General features: G+C 42.7%; 1 protein-coding gene across 1 annotated transcript in view; it reads right to left on the reverse strand.

Moving 5' to 3' along the window:
• LOC122806459 (G1/S-specific cyclin-D2-like) overlaps nt 1-19457 on the reverse strand; it is a 281886-nt gene that overhangs the window by 146906 nt on the left and 115523 nt on the right. The window contains exon 3 of the mRNA XM_044076919.1: nt 14660-14819. Coding sequence (XP_043932854.1) covers nt 14660-14819 — 160 coding nt within the window. The remainder of the gene's footprint in view (nt 1-14659; nt 14820-19457) is intronic.

Raw genomic sequence — 19457 nt, forward strand, 5'->3', positions numbered from 1 at the left:
AACATACAGAGTATTATTGCTGAGGTGAATATGGTAATTTATGAACTGCAATTAGTGAATGACATAAGTTTGGAATTATTCAATTATTTGAGCGTTCCATGTCCAAGAATACCTCAAATTTATGGTAATCCGAAAATTCATAAAATATTAACCCACCCCTGAGACCTACTGTCTCAGGTGGTGGGTGGATAACAGAACCCATTTCAAAGTACCTTCAAAATGTGTTGGGGAACCATATAGCAGTTTGTAGTACTGTATTGAAGGATACTAATGATTTCTTAAATAGTCTCTATATGTGGCAAATTGATAACAATGTGGATGAATATATTATGGCCACTTTAGATATTACATCCTTGTTCACTGTGATTCCGCATGACTATGGAGTGAATGCAATACGGAATTTTTTAAACAATGAGATAAAAATGCATGGGAGGGAGATTGAAACAATATGTGCTCTTCTAGAAGTGGTTTTAACACATAATGTTTTTATTTTTGATGGGAAACTGTTTCTGCAACTAACGGGTGTTGCTATGGGCACACCAGTGGCAAACACTTATGCCAAGTTAGTGCTATATGAATGGGAGAAGGAGGTAATACTAAAACTCAATTATATGAATGAGAAAGTCGTCTTTTATAAAAGGTTTGTAGACTGTTTTTTATTGTGGAAAGGTTCCCATTCAGAGTTGGAAAATTATTTGCAATACATGAATGAGTCAACAGACTTTCTAAGGTTTAAAATGACAGCATCTTGTGATAACATTAGTTTTCTAGATGTAACATTATTTAAGAGTAATAACAAATTGGAATCTAAAGTATATAAAAAAGATGTTGACTCACTGAGATACATAAGTAAGGATAGCATGCATGCACCCCATATATTTAGAGGAGTTCTTAAAGCACAATTTATTAGGCTAAGTAAGTTAAATACTGATGAGCTTAATTTTAATGAACAAACTGAAAGTATGGCGAAAGAGTTTGAAAGGAGTGGTTACCCAAAGCAACTTATTGATAAAGCATTATGTGAAGTAAAAAATGAGAGACAGACGAAATTTAAACCAATATTGCTAGGAGGTATAATGATGAGGAGAGACAATTTGTGTAAAGATATAAAGTTAACTAGATATCTGACCACATATAATTTAAATACATGTAATGTAAGTGCTATACTAGAAAAGAATTGGCCGATTCTATTAGCCATGCCTGAAATGAGATCCATAGTAGGTGATAAACCTAGTTTTTCATATAGAAGTGCCGACACTTTAAAACAGAAATTATGTTATAAAGACTTCCATACTAAGCCTAAGACTAATAAATTGATGGGAATAAGGAAATGTTACAACTGCTCTTGCTGTAATGATTTATTTGAAGGTGGTGATTTTTTTGAACATCCTACTAATGGAGAAATTATTAGAATGACCATGTTAACAACTTGTAATGAAGAAAGGGTGGTATATTTGGCTACATGTGTATCATGCTCTTCATTTTATGTGGGTAAAACTATTAGAAAGCTTAAAGAGAGAATAACAGAACATAAATCAGAAATCAGGAGGAGAGTAGTAACGAATGCTTTAAGCAAACATATTATAGAAAAAGGTGAAAATCATGTATTTAAATTTAGAGTATTAGCTGTAGTAAATATTAGTCTAAGGAAGGGAGATATTAATAATTTCCTAGAACTGAAAGAGTTAGAATGGATTATTAGACTTCAGGCAGACGTCTCCCCCGGGTTAAATAATGCTGTTAGTCTGAAACCAATATTAGTTAAAAAAACAAAGAGAAAGGTTATAAATTTTATGGCTATACTTTTGTATATATTCTTTAATTAATTATGTATGCAAATTTAGATGAGTATATCATATTGTTTCTATACAAAAATTCTTTTTATTATATTTATTGCATTTGTTGCATTTATACTGCAATTTGTATTGCATATTTTAGATATGAGTAAATTAATTATATATATGTGTGTATATTATTATATTACACTTAGATGTATAGCGTCTGTTAGACCATTACTATGATAGTAAGTCTTTTATATTTTGTTTTTAATATTTATAACACATAGGTTACACCTAATAGTGTTGTTTCTTTAAGTTTCTTTGGGTGTTTGATTAGGGATGGGCTGGAGCATGTGATTTGATGATGTCTCCTATTTAAATGTAATAGTATTGTTGTAGTGTTATACTGATGAAGGGTGTAGACCCGAAAGCTTTACTCATTAAACTTTTTAAGGTGTGATATCTTTGTACGTATCTTGCATTTGGCAGTAACACCATTGTTACTTTAGTCTGATTTAAAGCTACCCTGGATACCACTTTAGGCATAAAGGACGGGTTGGTTCGTAAGGAAACTCTGTCCTGATGGAAGATGATAAAAGGTTGGACGGCCATGAGAGCCTGTAGTTCTGAAACTCTACGAGCTGAGGTGATAGCCAGAAGGAAAGCTGTTTTCCAGGACAAATATTGCAAATCTGATGAGGCAGCTGGCTCAAAGGGAGGCAAGGTCAGTTTTTCCAGCATGAAATTAAGATCCCAAGCAGGTATTGGTTGTTTTCTTGGAGGCCTTAAATTCTTAGCCCCTCTGAGGAACTGCCTTAGGAGAGGGTGAGAGAATAAAGGTGGATCAGTGTTCATAGATTCACAGGTTCATAGATTAGTACTAGGCTAGCTACCCTTTAGGGCCATTTTAAGCCTAGCCAATTGCCCTATGTGAGAATCAAACTCTGCACCTTGTGCTCATAAGGTAAATACCTTAACCGTTATGCCAACCTCCCACCTCCAGTTATACAGGGATGATGCATACCTTGTGCCTGCTGTTTACTTTATGAGGACTCAGATCCCCACAAGTCTAAACTGATGAATATAGTGTCAGGTCCTGTCTATAAACAATGGAACAGTGCTGAATTCAGTAACTGCCTGCACATCTGGATGCATCTCACAAGTTGGTTACTCTTGTTATATGAGCTGAGGCTGCATGGAGCACAAGTACTATAGTTTCTTGTTGCATATAACAAAAGTACAGTCTCAGTAGCATAAAGGCAAATCTTGAAGTTTATGATGACCACAATTATTGCTGTAGCCCCCTGATACATGACATTTTGTTTCCCAGAATGTCTTTACAGATACATTCCACTAAGCTAAGGTTAGGAATCACTCAGGAAAAATATACCTACTGGCAAGCACACATTAGCTCACAACAACATGGTGCTTCAGTTAAACAAATTATTCTGAATGGCACAAATCTCCCCAGACATCAGTATTTCCTTTCTTTAAAAATCTATATAAATATTAAATTGCATAATTGTATCATAATAAAACAACAGGTAAAATGGCTATTTTCACTCCTGTTGACTCTTCTTCCATTACGCTGATGTCCATTAAATGTTACCACCATGGGCATGTTTCTTGCACAATGGCTTATCTTTCTTTGAGTTGTATTCTGCAGAAATGGCTGATGCATGGATTTTGATGGAGGAGAAAGAAAGTCCACTGCTTAGCAGTTCAGCCAAATATTGTAGTATTTGAGGTAAATTCAGTTTTCCAGGATCCTGGCCCTTTTTCTCATTCCAGACACAAAAACGTTTCCATTTTGCAGAGTAAGCTTTTCTAGTTGATGGCCTTCTGGCCTCCAAAATGACATCCTGCACCTCCTTGGAGAGTAGGGCCTGTTGTGATGTTAAGGAATCTTCCATGCGGCTAGATTGAGTGTTTTTAGCTGGCTGTGAAGAGTTTTGAAACTATGCTGAGTCAGAAGAAGAGGCATTAGAGGCAGGGTCCATGGTGGGGAATGCATCAGGCTCCTCAGGAGTGGGTACCAGTGTTGCCTTGGCCAGTCCGGAGCAATGAGGATCATCTTTGGTCTGTCTGCTTTGGTCTTTAATAGAACTTTGGGCAGCAGAGGAAGAGGAGGGAAGGCATAAACTGTCATTGATGTCCAACTGAAGGAAAGAGCGTTCACTCTCCAGGCCTTTGGATGGAAGATCCTTGAGCAGAATTTTGACAATTGATGATTCTTGTGGGAGGCAAAGAGATCTATGTCTGGCCTTCCCCATTCTTGTATTATTTCTGTAAAACTTTTGGATGCAATTTCCATTCGTGTGGATCTGTCATATTCCTGCTTAGGTTGTCTGCCAGCGTGTTTTCCTTGCCTGGCAAGTACTGTGCTTGTAGTTCCATCTGTAAGTCCATGGCCATGTTCCAAAGTGACATGGCTAGTCTGCATAGGGGATAAGAATGTGTTCCTCCCTGTTTATGTACCACATAACTGTGGTGTTGTCCGTTCTTATCAATAGTTGACCTGGTTGTAGAAGGTCCTTGAAAGCTATAATAGCATTTATTACTGCTAGCATTTCTTTTTGATTGATGTGAAGGTGCTTTTCTTTTTGGGACCACTTGCCCTGAATGCACCGGTCTGTCATGTGCGCCCCCCAGGCATAGTCCGAGGCGTCTGTTGTGATGACTTGATTTGCTTGAGGCTTGCTGAATGGAAGACCTGTGTTTGTTTGACATGCTTGAGCCCACCACAGAAATTCCTTTTGCAGACATGGAATTAGTGGTATTACTGTTTCCAAACTGTGACTGTGTTGAGACCATATGTTTTTCAGGTACCATTGTAGTTTTCTCATATGCAGCTTTGCACATGGGATTAGTAAGATGCAAGATGCCATGAATCCCAGAGCCTGCAGGATTTTCCTTGCAGTCAGCCTGGTGCAATTTGCCAGTGTTCTGAAGTATTGAATTAGTTGCCCCTGCTTCTCTGGAGTGAGGTAGGCCATCTGGGTGTTTGTGTCCAAATTGGCACCCAGGAAAATTATCTTCCGAGAGGGTATTAGCCTTGATTTCTCTTTGTTGATTGTGTATCCCAGAGAATTCAGTAACCGTGTTGCATAAGCCAGATGTTCCAGAAGTATGTGCTTGCTGTCCGCTTGGATCAGGCAGTCGTCCAAATAAGGGTGAATTTGTATCCCTTGAAGTCTGCAGTAGGCAATTACTGATGCCAGGCATTTCGTAAATACTCTGGGCGCAGTAGATAAGCCAAAGGGCAATGCAGAGAATTGATAGTGGATTGAACCTGCAAGAAATCTGAGGTATCTTCTGCAACTTTGTCTGATTGGGACATGCAGGTATGCCTCCTTGAGGTCCAATGTTACCAGCCAAAACTCCTTGCCCAGCATGGGAAGAAGCTGCTGTGATGTGAGCATCTTGAATTTTGGTACGAGTGGATATGTATTTAGGATGGATAAGTCCAAAATGGGTCTCCAGTCGGTTCCTTTCCTTGGTATCAGGAATAGTCTGGAATAAAAACCTTGACCTTGTTCGTGAGCAGGTACCTCTTGAATAGCTTTCATGTCCATGAGTTTTGAGATTTGTGTTTGTGCCTCTGCCCTTTGATTGTGTGGCAGGTTTGGCATGACTCTCATTTTTGGAAGAGTGTGAAAATGAAATCTGTAGCCTCTGTTTATAATGTCCAGGATCCATTTGTCTGTTGTGATAATATGCCAATTTCTTGTAAACAATGCCAGCTTTCCTCCCAAGGGAGCTGCCAGCTGAGACTTGCTTGGCATGAAAAGGAAGAAGTCATTGGGTTTGTTTTCTGTATTGTTGTGCACTGTCTTCTCCACCTCTTGGTGCTGGAGTTTGCCATTGTCTCCCTCTATATGATCCTTGAGATTGTCCTCTGCCCCTTGTGCACCTGTATTTACCCCTTTGGGGCTTGTCCGTGGCTGGAAAGGACCAGTTTTTAGAAGGCCAATTTCTGCTAAAACGAGGTGGTTGTACCTGTAGAAAAGCCTTGACAGTTTGCATTGATTTAGCTTTTTCTTCCATTTTCCGTAGTATCTCCTCAGCATTAGTGCCAAATAGTACGTCCTTTTGTAAAGGAGCATCTAGTAGTTTAGCTTTAACATGATCAGGCAAACTTTGTTCCCTAAGCCTGGCATGTCTACGAATGACTGATCCTGTAACAGCAGCTCTACTTGAGGCCTCTAAGGCATCATAGCCATATTGTAAGGTGTGCTTACCCACCTGTTCTGCACTATGCATCATATCCTGCAATTCCTTCAAATCTGGTTGTTCAGGTTGAGACATTTTATTTCTTAATTGTGATAACAGAAACTGTTGATATTTAAGCATATGAAACTGACAATTTAAGGCCCTCGTGGCTAGGGTGGCCGAGGTGTATACCTTTTCCCCCACCTTTCTAAGGATCTAGATTCTCTTTTGGAAGGTAGTGGATTCTTGGCAGTAGAGGCCTTCATGCCCTTGGGGCCTTGAGAAATGGTTTCAGGATCAGCATTATGGCTTTTGAAAAGAAACTGGTGAGAGGTAGGATCTCTGTAGTACCTATCAGGTTTGACTGGGGCAGGAGGCAGGGAATCCGGGTTAAGACAAGCCTCCGAGTAAACATCATCAAGTATGTCCAAGACAGGAGGTATAGCCAGAGGTCTGTGTTGAAGTAACAAAAGAAATTCCCTAAGCCTTTTCTTGGAATCAGAAAAGTCTTGGCCTTCCCAATGGAAGTGTTCCCTCAAGGTGTGCAAGGTTTCCCCAAAAGAAAACTCCTCTGTGGGGAGATACAGAAGAAATGGACTGTTCTGCATCAGAATCTTCATAAGGGGAGTACGAGTGTTCCTCTACATCAGAATGTTCTGAGAAAATGGAGCCCTGTTCAGAAGAGGGAGAATCTTCCTCCACTCTGGGTCTCTTGTCTGGAGGGGGTTGAGAACCCCTGATAAGAGTAATTAAATCCTCAGCCATTTTAAGCATCTGCTTTTTAGGCATGGGGCCTGGGGATGGGCCCTGAGCAACAGGCCTCTTGGGATGCATGGCTGATTTGGACTTAGTAAAGGCCTTAATGGAAAAAGAAGATGAGGGCCTAAAGACACCCTGGGTGGAAGTGGACCTGTCCACAACAGGAGGCTCAACACTCACAGTGGCTTCGGTGGATGTAGTCTGAGAAAGAGCCGAGGTACCTGCGGTCTCGGTTACAGAAGACACCGCCAAGGAAGTGTCGTCGGTAGTCAGGGACTGCATAGGCGTCTCACTGAGAACCGGACCACGTGTAGCCGGTTTTGGCGTGGTGTCGGTGGAGACCGCGGACCTCGCGTGCCAGTCCTTGTCCTTCCGTTTTTTGGACAAAACGGTAGTTGGAGTCTCCGACGACATTTTATAATCAAAGGCTTTACCAAAATAATGTTGGGCGAACTCCGCCCGACGCTTAATAGTGCGTTTATTGAAAGTAGCGCAAAAGCGACAGCCCGAGACGTCGTGGTCTGGGCCTAAACAAGGTATGCAGAGGGAATGGAAATCCTTTGCTTCCCACAAGAAATACAATTGTTAACTTTGTCTGACATCGGTCTGAGGCAAGAAAAGTTTCCCCAACGGGGTACTTAGCTTTAAAGAAGACTTCGGTTTCCAATTTTTCGTAAATTCAGGAGCTGGCCGACCGGCACTTGCGAACTGCTTCTGCTTCGGGCACCGCTGCAAAAAGACTGAAGAAAATGTCGTTGGCTGTGTCTTATATACCCCTGTCGCACTGACGTCAGGAAAGAAGGGAAAACAACCGACGCCGGACCTAAACTTTGGAATTCGGCCGACCGAGGGACCGCCTGACGGCAGAGAACCCATATGTGATTACTGCAGCTGTATGCACGATGAACATCTGCTTATATTCAGTTTCTTGTATCCCATTTAAGTATATCAAAAGCTGCTTAAGCACAGTAACTCCAAGTGGAAGTTGCTTGTGTGCTGATGTTCACTCAGTAGGAGCAATGACTTACTGCTCAAACTACATTGCTGCATGTCCAGACTTCGCTTCAGCTGTCTGAGGTAATACCACCGAGATGCAGCAACCACAGAATAAGGAAAGGGGGTATACAGGGGCACTTCCCCAGAAAAAAAAATTCTTTTTTTATGTTTTACAATATTTAACAGTCTCAATTGTTTATAACATGCCAAGCTTGAGTGTATGAGTTACGAACATTTATATACTTGGTGTCAGCTAGCAGCAGTACTTGGCAGGCAACTGCAAAAATCGGTTGGTGTTAGGAGTACCTTTACTGGAATTAAAGGTAGATACATTATGAAAAAATGTACTAACATCAGCAAACTTAAGTAAAGCCAATAAAGGCAGTCATTAAAATTATTGTTTTTAACATGGAAGGTGGACTAGTACAAAATTCCTTTCAGTCATGACCAAGGCCACCGGCATAATACTTCACTACAATTAACAGACATCACTTTCACAGTATAGTGCCTACACAAGAAACTACGTTTTTTGCATTACTCCTTCTGTAGTCTTGACTCATATTACTTTTATGGTGGAGGTCTTCTTTTTATTTAAAGCATAACTTGGAAATCAAATTTCTCTACTACTGTTTTGTAAAGGCTATGGGATCTTTAATATCCATCTTATCATCAGCTCAGGAAAATGAAACTTGAGGTCAACATCGCACAGAAATACAGGCAACCCCCCATGCCACATCAGTGTCAGCAGTTTAACATTAATCCAGATGTCCAGTGTGGGGGCAGAACCTACAGCCTTCTGATCTTCCTAGCAGTCAAGGTTAAGTGTGCTGCCTGCTGAAAGTACAGTTGTGTACACTAACCATAAATGTAGATGTTCGAGTGTATTCACTGTTGCAGTCATCACATTTGGGTTATCTGCTTGCAGTAGCCCTCAGTCGGACAGATTTTCAAAGTCTTGGGTCCTGCGTCGGTTGCTGTCTCATCTTCCATGACGTCAGGTAGTTAGGGGTATAAAGCATGCAGTCACTCGCCATTACATCAGTTTTTCTTGCCCCATATGTCAGGTGCCCCCATAATGGGAAGCAATTATATACAAGGTTACATCCCCAACAAAAAAGCAAATACACAAAAAAGCTTTAAGCACAGTAAATAAGAATAGAGGTATAGTCAATAGAAGTCAGGGGGCTGGAGGGAGGGTAACCAGGACTGCAACAGTGAATACACTCTAACATCTACATTTATGGTAAGTGTACACAACTGTACTATGTTATTCGTGTTTCACTGTTGCAGTCATCACATTTGGGTAGATTCCCAAAGCCAAGGATGGCAGGAGGTAATTTAGATAGCATTAGGACCAGCTATAAGGCCCTGCAAGACTGCAGTGGCAAAGCCAGCTCTGGATTTAGAAAAAATTGGCAAGTGGTAATGCTTGGTGAAGGTATGTACAGAACTCCAGGTAGCAGCTTCTAGGATGTCCCTGGTAGGGACACCTCTGGAGAAAGGCTGTAGAGGTAGATGCAGCCCTAGTTGAACGTGGTCTTATCCCCCATGAGGTAAATGGTTTGCTTTGAAATGGCCTTCCCCTCTACCCCTGCAGCAAATGCAACAAGCAGCTGTTCAGATTTCCTGAGAGGCTTAGTCCTGTCCAAGAAAACTCTAAGTTGTCTGCGCATGTCCAAGGAGTGCAGTATTCATTCCCCTTTGTTCTGTGGATTAGAAAAGAAGGTTGGCAAATGAATGGACTGATTAAGGGCCACACTGGATACCACCTTGGGCATGAAGGAGAGACTGATCCTGACTGACACCCTGTCAGCATGAAAGATGATGAAAAGCTCCACTGCCATGAGGGCCTGTAATTCAGACACCCTTCTTGCTGAAGTGATGGCTAGAAGGAAGGCTGCTTTCCAAGAAAGGAATTTCAACTCCGCATTTGCAGCTGGCTCAAAGGAAGGTAGAGTGAGCTTTTCCAATACAAAGTTAAAGTCCCAGGCTGGAGTAGGGGCTCTCCTGGGTGGTCTTAAGTTTTTGGCCCCTCTGAGGAATTGCTTCAGCAGTGGATTAGAGAAGAGGGGTGGTTCTGTATTGTAATGAGCTAAAAAGGCTGAGGCATGAATTTTGATGGAGGAAAAGGAAAGGCCCTTCTGAAGCATCTCAGTTAAGTATTGAAGAATATGGGGTAAATTGGGCACTGCTGTGCCCATCCCCCGAGTTTGGCTCCAGGAACAGAATCTTTTCCATTTTTCAGCATAGGATTTTCTAGTACTAGGCCTCCTTGTCTCCAAAATAACATCCATCACTTGCTTACTGAAGGATGGTAACGGAGAGATCAGGTAATTAGCCAGGCTGCCAGGTTCAGGGTTTGAAGATGTGGGTGCAGAATCTGGCCCTCCTGCTGGGACAGCAGGGCAGGGGTCTGAGGCAGGTGCCATGGTGGCAGCAGTGACAGACTGCACAAGAGGGGGTACCAGTGTTGGCGTGGCCAGTCTGGTGCAATCAGTATTGTCCTTGGTTTGTCCCGTGTGATCTTTAGTAGTACCTTGTAGAGGAGAGGCAGAGGGGGAAAGGCATAAACTGATAGATTTTTCCACGTGAAGGACAGGGCATCCACTTTCCAAGCTTGTTTGTGGGGAGTCCTTGTGCAGAATTTGTCAAACTGGTAGTTCTGGGGGGAGGCAAGCAGGTCTATCTCTGGGCTCCCCCATTTGTTTCTCAACATGTTGAATATCTTTGGTTCCAGTTTCCACTCGTGTGGGTCCATGAGATTTCTGCTTAGGTCGTCTGCCAGTGTATTTAGCTTTCCTGGCAGGAATTGAGCCTATAGGTGCACTTGGTAGCTCAAGGCTGTGTTCCACAGAGCCATGGCTAGTCTGCAGAGAGGGTAGGAGTGGGTTCCCCCTGCCTGTTTATGTACCACATAACAGTGGTGTTGTCCGTCTTTACCAATAATTGTCCTGGAAGAATGTGGTCCTTGAAGGCTGTCAGAACATTTTGCACAGCTAACATTTCTTTTTAATTGATATGCAGGTGCATTTGATTTGGGTTCCATTTGCCCTGAATGCACTGCCCTGCCAAGTGAGCCCCCTCTTGCATAATCTGATGCGTCTGTTAGGGTTTGGGCGGCAGGGGGTAGAGTGAATGGCAGTCCCTTGTTTTGGTGGCAGGCCTCTGCCCACCAAAGGAACTCTATCTGTAGACAAGGTATGATAGGAATCATTGATTCTAGATCCTGAGAATGTTGACACCATACGCTTTTTAGATTCCATTGTAGTTTCCTCATATGCAGTCTTGCATATGGAATTAGTAGAATGCAAGAGGCCATGAATCCCAGGGCTTGCAGTATTTTCCTTGCAGATAGCCAAATCTTTGCAGCCAGTAGTTTGAAGCAGACTGTTAAATGAACTTGTTTCGCTGGCGTGAGGTAGGCCATCTGGGAAGTTGCATTCAAGCTTGCTCCCAGGAATAGAATTTGTTGGCAGGGTACAAGATGTGATTTATTTTCGTTTATGGGGTACCCCAGAGACGTTAGCAATTTCTATACAAATGCCAGATGATTTAATAGTATGTCCTGGCTTTCTGCCTGAATTAGACAATCGTCCAGGTATGGGTATACTTGAATATTTCTTTGCCTGCAAAATGCAATGACTGGAGCTAAGCACTTTGTGAATACTCTTGGTGCAGTAGATAAGCCAAAGGGCAGTGCAGAGAACTATTAGTGCATGTAGCCTGCTCTGAAGCGTAGGTATCTTCTGCAAGATTCCCCTACTGGGATGTGCAGGTAGGCTTCCTTTAAATCCAGTGTTGCCAACCAGGCATCTTTGCCTAGCATGGGAAGCAGCTAATGAAGAGTTAGCATCTTGAATTTTGGGATTACCAAAAATGTGTTTAAGATAGACAGGTCCAGGATAGGACATCAGAAATTGTCTTTTCTGGGTACCAGGAAATGTCTTGAGTAGAAACCTTGCCCCCATTCTTCTTCTGGGACAGGCTGAATAGCCCCGATGCTTAAAAAGAGAGAGAATTTGCTTTTGAGCCTCTGCCCACTGATTTGGGGGTAGGTCTGGCCAACTGTTTGGGGTTGGTAAGGAGTGGAAGTGAAATCTGTATCCTTGGGAAACTATATTTAAAACCCATTTGTCCTGGTTAAGAAGTTCCCAATTTTTTGCATGCAGGGTAATCTTTCCCCCTAAATGAACAGTCAGTTGAGCAGGGCTTGGAAGATTTAAAAGTTAAGTAATTGAGACAGTTTACCATGGGGGAAGAGTCTTACTACTCCCTGCTTTGAAAGTGGGAGCCCCCCCACTGCTTAGGCCTGTGAGTACCTTGGGACTAAAGCCTGGGTGTTCTGCTGGTTCTGGGCTTGGACTGAGAAGGCCTGGAAGAGGCAGGAAAGGACCAATTCTTAGAGGGCCAGTGCCTACTAAATCTGGGAGGTTGTACTTGCAGGAAACCTTTAACAGTTTGCATAGATTTAGCGTTTTCCTCCATCTTTTAAGCACTTCTGCTTTGTTGCCAAACAGGTGGTCTTGGTTTAAGGCAGCATCTAGTAATTTAGTTTAACATGATCTGGCAAAGATCGCTCCTTAAGCCAAGCATGCCTTCTAAGTACAGACACAGTGACAGCAAGCCCTGCAAGATGCCTCTAATGAATCAAAACTACACTGCAAAGTATGTTTTCCAACTTGCTCAGCAGAATGCATTAAATCCTATAAATCTTTTATTTTCATCACAGTCAGGAATCAACATAATTTTCTGTTTAAGCAATCCAATAATATGCTAATGATACTTTAACATATGAAACTGGCAGTTTAAGGCCCTAATGGCCAAGGCTGCAGAAGTGTATACCATCTTACCCCATCTATCCAGCACCCTGGAATCTCTATCAGAGGGGGTAGGATTTTTGGCAGTAGTAGCCTTAATGCCCTTGGGTCCCTGTGAAATGGTCTCAGGATCCGCAGTAGGATTTTTAAAGAGGAACTTGTGAGAGTCAGGTACCCTGTAATACCTATCAGGTTTTCTGGGAGCAGGAGGTAGAGAGTCAGGGGCCAGGCTAAATTCAGAGAAGGCTATCATCTACAATGTTCAGTACAGGAGGGATAGCTAAAGGCCCGTGTTGAGGTAGAAGTAAGAAATCCCTAAGCCTCTTTTTGGAGTCAGAGTAATCCTGGCTTTCCCAGCGAAAATGCTCTCTAAGAGTATGCAAGGTTTCACCAAAAGAGAAATCCTCTGGAGGGGAAGCACAGGGAATGGAGTCCTCTGCATCAGAGTCCTCACACGTAGATAAGGGAAAATCCTTATCAGAGAAAACAGAAATTTCAGAATCCTGATCAGAAGAATCAGAAGGAAAATCAGTCCTAGGTCTCTTAGAGGGGGGAGGGTGGCTTCCCCTGATTACAGTAATAAGGTCTTCAGCCATTCTTATTTGTTTTTTAGGCATAGGGGCCTGACCATGCAGTCTGGGCGTCTGTTTTCTAGGCATGTATCGGAGTTTTAGGCCTTGAAGAAGAAGATGGCATCAGTTTAATATGCAAGTCAGTAGGCCTGAATACACCCTCAGAAGCCAGTGCCTGCACAGCGGCTCCGGACCCATCCAAGGTAGAGACATCCACAGGTTCCACAGTCTAAGAAGCATCTCGCGGCATACCGGACTCTGAATGGGTGTCAATAGAGGTCTGCGAATCTGAAGTAGCGGGCATCAGGGGCTGCGAAAGCACCTCACAGAGAACTGGCAACTAGCTTAGGAGAAGCGTCGTCGGGAGCTTTGGATCTATGTGGTCTGTCTCTGTCTTTATCTTTGCGTTTTTTCAAAATGTCAGTAGTCAGGTGGCTTACTGAAGCCATTTCTGGATAATTGAACAGAGTACTAAAATATTTAGATGCGTAAATGAACAGACTACAAATAGTACGAGGTTTGAATAAGGCACAAAACCAACAGCAAGGTACGTCGTGGTCTGGGCCTAAGCAAGGAATGCAGTACAAATGAAAATCTTTGAGGCATTTGCTTTCCACAAGAAATACAATTGTTAACTTTTACAGACATCAGTTTAGAGCAAAAAAAAAAAAAAAAAAAAAAAGGATCCCCAAAGGGGTACTTAGCTTAGTTGAAGACTTTGGATCTGAATCTCAAAAATGAAAATTTCAGGAGTTAGCCAACTGGCACTTGCGAACTGCTTCTGCTTTGGGCACCGCATGGCAAGAAAGACTAATGTAATGGCGTCAGCTGCATGCTTTATACCTCTGACTACCTGGCATCATGGAAGATGAGACAGCAACCGACGCAGGACCAAAGACTTTGATAACCAGGCTGACTGAGGGCTACTGCATGCAGATAACCCAAATGTGATGACTGCAACAGTGAAACACGAAGAGCATCCACTAACAGTTCAAAAATGTGAACTCACACTGTTACACATGGCATTTTTAAATAATAAATGATTTCATGTGCCCATTTCCTTAAAAGGAGTGCAATGACATTCTAGAAAATTCAGTCAATGTAGTAGAATCCTAGTCCATCTACTACTACCAAATGCAATTTCTAAAGCAAAGGGGAAAAGAAAGTCAAGTATAACAAAAACACTGACTAGTTCTCTGTACTACAGAGAGTAAGCAGAACTGGTTGCAAGCTACGGTTAACATTATAATCCACTCTAAATACTAAAGTCACTAGTACAAGGAATAGTCCATTCAAAATTCATATACAAAAACGCACAAATTAAAACGAAGGACAACAGCCATAGTAAATACAGATGGTCAGGCTACATAATGTTCAGAGATGCTTCAGTTCCCTGGGACATAATTTAAGTAGCAATTCCAAGCTGTCTGCGTGTTCTTTTGGGGATCTGTAAACTATGCATCTATCTGAAAGAACATGCAGAATGTCCCATGCACTGTACTTAAAACAATGAAGCAATGGTTACCTGTGGCACACAAAGCGATGAAAGTCTGTGAATGTTTCTTAACTAATTCCAGCTTTTCCTTTGGTAATTGCAGCTTTTGCAGGATGTGCTCAATGAAGTCATTTGGAGTCACAGCTGCTAGGTCCCATTTTAGTTTTCCCAGTACTACAAGCTCCCACTCCTATAAAAGACAAAAAAAAAAAAAAAAAAAAAAAAAGAAATTTAAACCCATTTTCTACAGAGTTTTCAGATGGAATACAGGTTTTACAAGTGGGAACACATCACAGCAGCCTCTGTCACGGTTCCGAACATAAAGACAGCAGATATTCATGAAGAACATTTCCTGATTAGGTTCACTACACAACAACCAATTTAAAAGTAATGTCTTGATTACAGCGCAGAATATCAAATCCCCAAATCTATGGTATCCTAAATGTGTGTTTGCTAGACAGATAAATCTAATTTTTCAAAATCTATTTTGGGGGGGGGGGGGGGTTACTTTGCCCCCAATGCTTACTGGTCATTTATTGCCCTCTTTACACAAGTGACCCATTCATTCTCCATCAGCCAAGAGGGAACATTCAACCAGATATTTTTTCTCTTTTTTGTCCTACACCCCCTGTGCAATGTGAGACTGGGCTGGGCATTCCATTTACTTCCATACGGGCATACCCAACAAGCAACTCCACCCGTGTACAAGAAGCTGCAAGTTGCCTCCCTGGTCTCCACTAGATGGGATTTTGCCCATTAATTTAGCCCCGAGTGTGGGCACTCCCATCCCTCTCTGACAGAGGTGAGCAGGCTCTGCCCCTTCATTTCTCTCTCGGCTTTTCCTAGCCCCTTCTGTGTCAGGGCCACTAATCAACCTCTTGATCACTTTCTTCTGTGTGTTTCTTTTTCTAAAATCAGCCTTGTTAGCAGTTGTGGTTGTAATCAACCAACCTAATCTTATTGTACATTGAGGTTCTGGTTTCATAAGTTCAAACATTTCTCACGGCTCTGTTTTAGAGTCACATTTCATCCTACTGAAAGTACAGTTTTGTACCTACCATAAATGTAGATGTTCGAGTGCTAATACAGCTGCAGTAATCACATATGGGTTCTCTGCCGTCAGGCGGTCCCTCGGTCGGCCGAATTCCAAAGTCTAGGTCTGGCGTCAGTTGTTGTCGCTTTCTTTCCTGACGTCAATGAGGCAGGGGTATATAAGACACAGCCGACGCCATTTTCTTTCATCTTTCTTGCCCCAGATGTCAGGTGCCCCCAGAAGGAAGGCAATACATAAATTATATTTATATACATGAATGCAATATAATCAAAAATCAGTAGTTGCAAGCAAATATACCATAGGATAACCCCATCAGGTTGTATGAAGAGGGGTTAGGCCCTAGGCCTTTACCAAGAGGGGAAGGAGGGAGGGAAACCTGTACTGCAGCTGTATTAGCACTCGAACATCTACATTTATGGTAGGTACAAAACTGTACTATGTTCATCGTACATACAGCTGCAGTAATCACATATGGGTAGAATCCCAAAGCTACGCACAGGGTGGTAGGCACTAGGTGGAACTGGGATGAGCCAGAATGCCCTGCAACACAGCAGTGGCAAAGCCTGCTCTAGTTTTGGAATATAAAGGCAGGTGGTAGTGTTTTGTGAAGGTATGCACAGAACTCCAAGTGGCTGCCTCCAAAATATCTTTGGTAGGAACTCCTCTGAGGAAGGCTGTAGAGGTAGCTGTGGCCCTGGTGGAGTGGGATCTGATGCCTGTAGGGACAGATTTTCCATGATAGGAGTAACAAAACCGTATGCAGTGGCCTATCCATTTTGAAATTGTCTGTTTGGTAACTTTGAGCTCCTACAGCATAGGACACAAAGAGTTGCTCTGATTTCCTGAAAGGCTTTGTTCTGTCCAAATAATAACGTAGCTGTCTATGGATGTCTAAGGAGTGTAGGAGCCTTTCCCCTTTGTTTTGAGGATTGGGGTAAAAAGGTAGGTAAGTGTATGGCTTGATTTAAAGCTACCCTGGATACCACTTTAGGCATAAATGACGGGTTGGTTCGAAGGGAAACCCTATCCTGATGGAAGATGAGAAAGGGCTGCACAGCCATGAGGGCTTGTAGTTCCGACACTCTATGAGCTGAGGTAATGGCCAGAAGAAAAGCTGTTTTCCAGGACAAGTATTGCAAATCTGTTGAGGCAGCTGGTTCAAAGGGAGGCAATGTTAATTTTTCTACAATGTAATTAAGATCCCAGGCTGGCATTGGTTGCTTCCTTGGTGGTCTTATATTCTTAGCCCCTCTGAGGAACTGTCTTAAGACTGGGTGAGAGAATAAGGGTGGATCAGTGTTGAATTCTGCAGAAATGGCTGAGGCATGGATTTTTATGGAGGAAAATGAAAGTCCAGTGTTCAGCAGCTCAGCTAGATACTGTAATACCTGAGGCAAATTCAGTTTTTTAGGGTCCTGGCCTTTCTTCTCATTCCAAGAGCAAAACCGTTTCCATTTTGCGGAGTAAGCCTTTCTAGTAGATGGCCTTCTGGCCTCCAAAATGACATCCTGCACCTCTTTGGGGAGTAGAGTCTGTTGTGGTGTTAAGGAATTTTCCATGCAGCGAGATTGAGTGTTTTCAGCTGACTGAAGAGTTTTGTAGCTGTGCTGAGTCAGTAGAAGAGGCATTACAGGTAGGGGCCAGGGAGTAGTATGTGTTAGGCTCCTCAGTAGTGGGTACCAGTGTTGTCTTGGCCAGTCTGGAGCAATTAGTATCATCTTCGGTCTGTCTGCTCTTGCTTTCAAGAGCACCTTTGGCAGAAGAGGCAGAGGTGGGAAAGCGTAAACTGTCCATGCTGTCCAACTGAATGAAAGGGCGTCCACTCTCCAGGCCTTTGGATGAAAGGCACTTGAACAAAACTTTTCCAATTGATGATTCCTGTGGGAGGCGAAGAGATCTATGTCTGGCCTCCCCCACGCTTGGTTTATCTTTGTAAACACTTGAGGATGCAACTTCCATTCGTATGGATCTGTCATATTTCTGCTTAGATTGTCTGCCAGCGTGTTTTCCAAGCCTGGCAAGTACTGTGCTTGAAGTTCGATTTGCCATTCCAGAGCCAAGTTTCAAAGTGTCATGGCTAGTCTGCACAGGGGATATGAATGTGTTCCTCCTTGTTTTTGTATGTATCACATTACTGTGGTGTTGTCTGTTCTTATCAATAATTGTCCTGGATGCAGGAGGTCCTTGAATGCTGTAATTGCATTTATCACTGCTAGCATTTCTTTTTGATTGATGTGAAGGTGCTTTTCCTTTTGGGACCATTTGCCCTGAATGCACCTGTCTGTCATGTGCACCCCCCAGGCGTAGTCTGAGGCGTCTGTTGTGATGACTTGATTTGCTTGAGGCTTGCAGAATGGAAGACCTGTGTTTGTTTGACATGCTTGGGCCCACCATAGAAATTCCTTTTGCAAACATGGAATTATTGGTATTATTGTTTCCAAACTGTGGCTGTGTTGAGACCATAGGTTTTTAGGTACCACTGAAGTTTCCTCATATGCAACTTTGCACATGGGATTAAAAGAATGCAAGATGCCATGAAGCCCAGAGCCTGCAGTATTTTCCTTGCAGTAAGCCTGGTACAATTTGCTAGTGTTTTGAAGTACTGAGTTAGTTGCCCCTGTTTTTCTGGCGTAAGATAGGCCATCTGGGTGTTTGTGTCCAAGTTGGCACCCAGGAAAGTTATTTTCTGAGATGGTGTTAGCCTGGATTTCTCTTTGTTGATTGTGTATCCCAGAGAATTCTGTAACCATGTTGCATAAGCCAGATGTTCCAGAAGTATGTGCTTGTTGTCCGCTTGGATCAGGCAGTCGTCCAAATAAGGGTAAATTTGTATCCCTTGAAGTCTGCAGTAGGCAATTACTGATGCCAGGCATTTCGTGAATACTCTGGGCGCAGTAGATAAGCCAAAGGGCAATGCAGAGAATTGATAGTGTATTGAACCTGCAAGAAATCTGAGGCATCTTCTGCAGCTTTGTCTGACTGGGACATGCAGGTATGCCTCCTTGAGGTCCAATGTTACCAGCCAAAACTCCTTGCCCAGCATGGGAAGAAGCTGCTGTAATGTGAGCATCTTGAATTTTGGTACGAGTAAGAATGTGTTCAGGATGGATAAGTCCAAAATGGGTCTCCAGTCGGTTCCTTTCCTTGGTACCAGAAATAGCCTGGAATAAAAACCTTGACCTTGTTCGTGAGTAGGTACCTCTTGAATAGCTTTCATGTCTATGAGCTTTGAAATTTGTAGTTGTGCCTCTGCCCTTTGATTGTGTGGCAGGTTTGGCATGCCTCTCATTTTTGGGAGAGTGTGAAAATGAAATCTGTAGCCTCTGTTTATAACGTCCAGGATCCATTTGTCTGTTGTGACAATATGCCAATTTCTTGTAAATAATGCCAGCTTTCCTCCCAAGGGTGCTGCCAACTGGTATTTGCTTGGCATGGAAAGGAGGAAGTCATTGGGTTTGTTTCCAGTATTGTTGTGCACTGTCCTCACCACCTCTTGGTGCTGGAGGTTGCCATTGCCTGCCTCTATATGATCCTTGTGATTGCCCTCTGCCCCTTGTGCGTCTGTATCTACCTCTTTGGGGCTTGTCCGTGGCTGGAAAGGACCAGTTTTTAGAAGGCCAATTTCTGCTAAAACGTGGTGGTTGAACCTGTAGAAAAGCTTTGACAGTTTGCATAGATTTGGCTTTTTCTTCCATTTTCCGTAGTATCTCCTCAGCATTAGTACCAAATAGCACATCTTTTTGTAAAGGAGCATCTAATAGTTTAGCTTTCACA

This window comes from Protopterus annectens, chromosome 7.part0 (genome assembly GCF_019279795.1).
Source record: "Protopterus annectens isolate FY-2018-M chromosome 7.part0, PAN1.0, whole genome shotgun sequence".
Lineage (NCBI taxonomy): Eukaryota > Metazoa > Chordata > Ceratodontiformes > Protopteridae > Protopterus > Protopterus annectens.